Genomic DNA, 6,899 nt, shown 5'->3' on the forward strand with positions numbered 1-6,899 from the left:
AAAATAAATATAATTAACTAATGTAAAACACTAATTTGATCATATTACAATATTAATCATATCATCTTTTTTTTTGCAAATATCATGCTCACATTTTAATATTTTATATCAACATTAGAGATGAATTGAGATTCACAATTTATGAATTTAGGAATTAATTTAGTCATTTTTAAAAGTCAACAAATTTTCATGAGCATTCATAATTTTAGAAACTAAATTTTGCATTATTTCTTTAATTATATATATCACATAACTTTTTTTATATTATAATCTCACCATCTTTTTTCCAGAAAAAGGGATAAAAACGGTTAAACTTGTTTAAATAATAGTTGTTGTTGTTATTGTTATAAGATATTTTAACTAAAAATAAACAAAAAAAATCTTGTGAATTTGGGATATGAAGATCTATGCCTATAGAGAAAAGAGGAATTACTGTGAAGAATGATGATTAAATTTGGAGATTAAAATTTTTAATTTTGATTTAGAAACTAAATTGTACCATAAAAGTTTACTAACTCATATCAGCTAACTTTTACCTGACTAGCGTATTACAGAGGAGTCCAGATCAATTTTCTAATAGTGCTAAGTGAATAAAATGTGTCAGAATGACGAATCTAAGTTTTAAAATACAATTTTAAAAACGAATATGAATAATTTTTTAATTTAGAAACTATTATCAGATTTGAATATAACTTTTGAAACCATTTTAAGACTTATCTTATTATAGTATTAGTATTAGAATGTTAGGTCCTTAATTAATTAATTAATTAAAAGCGTCGTTTGTATCTGTAAACTGTACAGAGAAATTAAATGCAGTAGTAGCTAGGTCATGTTTTGGTGGTGCCAATTAATTAAACAAATTAAAGAAGAGATAATTATGTAATCCACCAATGATCGTTGTCGCTGAAACGTGAAGGGCTTTGTGAATAGGACCGTTGTGCTTACATTTGGTGGATCCGGAAATTAGTAGCTAGGAGTAGGAGGTGATGCCAACAATAATTTAATTTCCATTGTTGATATACTTTTGTAAATGCGATTGATAACCAGATATACTATGCATGCATTAATCGTTTCATAATCCATTTGTTGACCCCTTCCCCACCATTCCTAGCTAGCTCGCACAAAACTTCAACTAACTATTAATAATTTGATATTTCTCTTTCACAAAATACTATCTATTTTATACTTGTTTTTTTTTAATCAAAAGATGGGTAATTTCATTTCATTAAAAATAATAAAATGAACAAGTATATAATTTAATTTATTATTTGAATTTTACATCCTATAGATTAATGTTACAGGATGGAGTAAAATATTGCCTAATAAAATCTAATGAGATTCAATTGTTTAAATTTAGAAATGATGGATGAGGCAAATTATTTATTTATTTTTTTTATATAAAACGGGACCTAAAGCTTAAGAAAAAAAAAACACTAAATAAGAGTAGTTATGCAGAACTCCCCTCCATGCTCATCAAATTATTTATTAAAATATAAAATAAATAGTCAAATTAATTTCTAAAAGATCATCTGATCTCTAAATTGATTTCTAAAAGATTAAATTAATTAAAATCATTCTCAAAAATTTAAAATTAATCACGTTAGTCTCTCCGTCTATTCTGTCACTAACGACATTAAATTTTGCTGATATGACACGTTAGTTTGACAACCCAACCCAAACCCGGATCCTACCCGCATCAAACCAATCCCAAACCCAGCAAAGAATAAGATTTCTTTCTTCCCACATTCGGCAGCTTCTTCGTCTTCTACCTGAAACTCTACTATGCCGCTGTCCTGCAAGGTGTTCCACGTAGCCGTCAGTCCGTACCTCTACCGTGATGCCGCCGGCTGACGCAGGAGCAAGTATAGTTAGTAGGTTAGTTATATTAGTTAATTATAATAAGGGAATACAAGTCCCATATTGTTTAGGATAGTGAACTTTGCGTTATGTATTAGTCTCACGTCGTCCAAGTTATGAAAGCTTTTCTTTCTCCTACTAGTATAGTATAAATAACTCATGTACTTTTTATTTATGAAATAGAGTTGAAGTTTATTTTTGAATATGAAATAAGTTGTATGCTTATTTTCCTCTAGGCTCTTTGAGAGTAAGAGGTGCATCCTTGGCTTGACCAACCAAGGTGGGTTTATGGCTACTTTCATCATAGTGGGGTTGTTAACCTCGCCAAGATTGGTAGCCCAAACGACGTCCCGGCGTCACCGGCCCTTGCCCGCAGTTCCTCTCTGGCGTGAATAGGTAGCTGTTGCTTTATTGAACACCCTCTGCCCAATATTGCAGAGATCGCCGTTGCTGCACCGTCCAACTCCTCTCCGTCCTCTTCCTCAATCACCGCCGTTGGCTTCTGGTGGAACGTGGTCTCTTCCTTTGCTGCAACTTACACCGATCTGCTCTGCTTATGTCGGTCTTCTTTTGTACTCTTTCATGGATGCCGCCAAGTTAGAACAAAGACCATTCAATCGAATCTTGCCAAACCAATGGCACACTAAGTTAATAAATTTACAAACTTAAGCGTTTATTGTTGTTGAATAAAATCCTTGCTCACCAGAAAAAATCAAATTTTGATCGGTAGGTGATTCCTTTTTTTTAGTTGTTTCTATTGCTGGGATCTGGATTGAAATCTCTCAGAGGGTTTGATTGGGAATGAGTATCATGAAGTCATCACTGGAGGAGTTACTTCAAGTCTTATTAATCTTTTTCTGATATATTCAAGATAATTGACCATGCGATCATGGTGGCGGCTTCTGATTGCCCCAAGAAATTCAGGCTGAGAAGGGTCTGTATTGCTGAGATGCTCTCCTCTTGCAAGCAAACAAGGTGCGTGTATTGTGACAGAGTTGAGCTCTTTGTCCCTAGTGCTGGTGCTAATGGTGGTGGTGGTGATGATAGTGATGGTGCCTACAAGAATAGTGGTTTTCATCACAATCAGGATGGTATTGTTGAGTTTGAAGCAAGGAGAACAAGATGAATAGCTCAAGAGATGATATTGATGGTCATGATGACATGGATGTGAATAAGGTTCTTAGCAATTATAGTCTTGGTGAAGTTGAGGCATTGACTGATAAAATGGAAGAACAGTCAAATGCAGTATTGTTTGAATCACTGAAGAGGCTGTAACTGATGGAGATAGCAGCTGTTGAAACCGGCATAAAAGCTAAGACACATAAAGAAAAAGAAAAATATGTGACACCAAGTCAGACTGTTGGATTAGGCTTCGATTTTCTAATGGTTTAAACCCGTCTATGAACCTGAATCTTAATAAAAAAAACACTAACATGTCACGTTAACAAAATTTAATACTGTTAAGAATAGAAAGGATAGATGGATTAATGTAATTAATTTTAAATCTTTCGAAAGTAATTTTAATTAATTTAATTTTTTAAAAATTAATTTAAAGATTAAATCATCTTTCAAAAATCAATTTAACTATTTACTCATAAAATATACTTCATTCTATCCTATCAAAACTTCCATTTTTCATCCTTTTACATTTGGAAGTTGTGATCTAATATTATGGATTTATCCAAACAATAGAATGGGATAATAACTCAATTTTTGTTTGGCTTCATTTCACTCGTTTTCCACTCGTTGACAATAACTAACATAAAAAAAATATAAATAAATAATAAAAATATTAAACAATATAAATAATAAATATATCGAATATTTAATTTATTAAGTATATGAATAATTATTCTAATATTAAAATTTAAATAAATAATTTTTTTAGTGACTAAATAAACAATTTAAAAGTATAATATATTTTTATTTTATTAAACTAATTTTAAAATTTATTATTCATATTATTCACAAAAATTATTTTTTATCTAGCAAATTCCATTAACATATTGCTAGCCTACTAATACTATCAATCAATCAAAAACATTGCCACGATAGACAAGTAAGAAGCAGAATTTATAGTTACAAGTAATACACAACTCAATGCAATCACACAACGATCTATCCCTATCCCGATCAACATCAGATTATTGGATGCTAAACCAAAATAAAATAGAAAATAGAAAATAGAAAATAGAAAATGTTATATTTACAAAATTACCCTTGAGCATCAGATCAGAAGAACCTTGAGGAGGGAAACCGCACCAAATCAACCGAATTCAGAACAAGTCTTCCGTCAAGAAACCGATCCGATTCCGTTTTCCTCTCTGATCTTCCAACTCTCTTACCCTCTTCTTCCGTACACAACACGTTCTTCCCAGCCACTTCCTTCAACTCTCTCACACATTCCCAGAACCTTTTCTTCTCTCCCTTTTCCATCAGACATGAACAACACGCAACAAGTTGTTCTCTGCACTCTTCCAACCTCTTCAAAATGCAAACAAGCTCAACTCCTTCACCAAAACTCAACAAACCCATTCTCTCCTTGAACTCGTTCACCCTCGCCGAAACCTCACTCACCGCCATAACCGCGTCTTCTTCCACCAACCCAACAACCTCATCCACAAGCTTATTCTTGCTGTAATCTTCTTCAATCTTGTTGTTGTGATGGGGTTTCTTCGTGATCCCTTCGATAAGAGCCACCAAAGAATCCAATTCTCTTAACAAATCACCGTTAGTGAGACAGGAAACCCGCTCTTCTTTGTTCTCACGCGCCGGCGAAGAAGGAGACGGCGGCAACGCCGAGAGGAAGAAGAATCCGAGGGTTCGGGAGGCGCATAATATGTTCTCTATGTGGTGGGCGTACCATCGCACCCAGGAGGAGAGCTCCCACGACGTAGTGGAGCTCCGGTCGCGGAAGTGGGAAAGGTTAAGGTAGTTTCTGCCGCCGCGGGAGCACGGGTACGCCGTGGAGAGCTGGTCCTGGAGGATGAAGGTGCCGTGGCGGATGACGTGGTGGGCGGCGAGGAGGCACTTGAGGGCGACGGCGGAGCTGTGGGTGGAGTGGAGGCGGCGGAGGAGGATGGAGATGGCGGCGGAGGCGGAGGAACGTGGTCCGTCGGCGGAGGAGAGGAGGGTGGAGAGCTTGTGGTGGGCGGGCGGGGTGGAGGGGTCGTGGCTGGTGGCGCGGAGGAGAGAGAGGTTGGCGCGGTTGGAGAGGATCGCTGCTTTGCTTTGTGAGGCTTTGTCTTTGATTATGCCAATGATCTCCCTCAGTTTCGTCATTTCAATTTCGGAAATCTCACTCAGATACCTCTAATGTCTGTCTTTTACTACGAATACAAATGCCAAGGGACATGTAAAGTGTATATGACCTGCCTTTCGTTAGACTNTAAAACATAAAATATATTTTTTATTAATATCTTAATATATTTTTTTACAAAATATAATTTTATGTATTTATATTCTTATTTTAATAATTCATACCTATAAAACGCATTCGAAAAAGACAAGTTGACCAAGACGTGCAATTTGCAAATAGGGAGTTCTAGGTAATCTTTATTATTAGATAGTTGAGATATATAAATATAAATGTTGGAGACAGCGCGCTACAATAAATTAATAATGATCCATAGACCATAGTGTCAATTTCAAGTTCTAGGTGTAAGAAAATTAGTGATGGAAAGAGCGTTGGGTTGGAATTTTTGGTTGGATTTCTGATCTATTGATTTTATAACTCAAGGCACTCTTGGGTATTCCACTTTAATCAACGCACTCTTGAGGGCTACTATTCCATTGATGTGGTCTCTAGAAGAAGACAAAAAAAAAATGAAGTGGGTTCTCATATATGGCTATCATAAGTAATGCTAGACGGATTTTTTATTTTAATATTTAAAAATAAATTTTTTATTTTAATATTAAAAAATAAATGGAGTTTTACGTTAATGTTATAAAAAATGGAGTTTTACGGTGTTTTGAGATATTGTTTTATGCAAGCACAAATACACAATACATAAAATATATATTGTACTGATAATACATAGTTTGTGTATTTAGTATGGAAAAATATATAGAACCAAGAGTAACCAGTCAATTTTTTAAATAATTCTATTTAATAATTAATTTTAAAATTTTAAATTTAAATTTAAATAATTAAAAGCTGATGATTAAATAAATCCTAATTAAAAACGGTAGAAATCCCTTACTTTTCTCTTTCATTTTCATAGCCGCGCACCAGAAACCTTTCTCCTTCTTTTCCTCTTCCACTCCAACAGCTACGCCGTCCATGCTTCTCTTCAATGGGCACAGCCACAGCGACACCCAAAATCACGCCGTTAGGCGACACCCCATAGACGCCTCTCTTCCGCTGCGAAGGAAATCAGAAACAACTCCAGAAACAACGCCACCGACAACCACCGTCCAACAGCACGGGCATTGTACTCTTGCGCTGCAGCCACCTCCACACACTACTACTATCACGGCTTCCTCCATCGTTGCAGCAACCACCGACGATGCAGCAACCTCCGCCTTGACGTGTATCTTGGTCGATCAACTACGTCTCCTCTCCAGCGACCTGAGTTCTTTTTTCTTTACATCTTAGAGTTTTAGTTTAACTTGTGTTTTTTATTATGAATGTTTCTTTTGGATGTTTTTAATCCAAATTGTTCTGATTATTAAATTCTTATAGTGTTGGATATTTTTTTTTGAGATAATTAATAGTTTTTTTAGTGCCTATAAAGTATTCTATATTGTATATTTAGTTTCAATCCTACTTTTGGATAACACATGATGATGCGGATTTTTTATTTTTTTCACTTTCAAGTCTTTTTGATGTTTTTGGTATAATTGAATCAAATGTAATTAATAATGATGAGAGTTTGTTGAAGTCTTTAGGAGTTGATGTCTTTAATAAGAAAAAAAAAGAAAAAAATGACAAAAGAATGATGGTTATTAGGAGAAGGTAGGTTTGGCCTTGTTTACAAAGGAGGCCTACAAGATGGGGGATGTTGCAGTGACGATTCTAAAAAGGGAGAGACAATGTATAA

The 6,899-nt window shown here is 34.8% G+C and overlaps 1 protein-coding gene across 3 annotated transcripts; it reads right to left on the reverse strand.

The window, feature by feature from the left end:
• Positions 1-2,022: 2,022 nt before the first annotated feature.
• On the reverse strand, positions 2,023-5,215 carry LOC107469153 (putative clathrin assembly protein At4g40080). Of its 3 annotated transcripts, XR_008004431.1 has the most exons (3): positions 4,076-5,215; positions 2,561-2,913; positions 2,023-2,480 (listed from the first exon to the last, which is right to left on the reverse strand). XR_008004431.1 is itself a non-coding variant. In XM_016088535.3 (2 exons), the coding sequence occupies exon 1, from the start codon at positions 5,137-5,139 to the stop codon at positions 4,090-4,092; it is 1,050 nt and encodes a 349-aa protein (XP_015944021.1). In that variant the 5' UTR covers positions 5,140-5,215; the 3' UTR covers positions 2,023-2,913; positions 4,076-4,089. The 3 variants fall into 3 exon arrangements, 2 of the variants coding, with proteins under 2 accessions (XP_015944021.1, XP_052111749.1); XM_016088535.3 differs by having other exon boundaries at positions 2,023-2,913; XM_052255789.1 differs by lacking the exons at positions 2,023-2,480; positions 2,561-2,913 and adding an exon at positions 3,151-3,169.
• Between the last annotated feature and the right edge of the window lie 1,684 nt (positions 5,216-6,899).

This window comes from Arachis duranensis, chromosome 10 (assembly GCF_000817695.3).
Source record: "Arachis duranensis cultivar V14167 chromosome 10, aradu.V14167.gnm2.J7QH, whole genome shotgun sequence".
Lineage (NCBI taxonomy): Eukaryota > Viridiplantae > Streptophyta > Magnoliopsida > Fabales > Fabaceae > Arachis > Arachis duranensis.

Excerpts from the sequence above, each read along its gene's own strand:
- LOC107469153 (XM_016088535.3), bottom strand. The coding sequence starts at position 5,139 with ATGACGAAACTGAGGGAGATCATTGGCATAATCAAAGACAAAGCCTCA.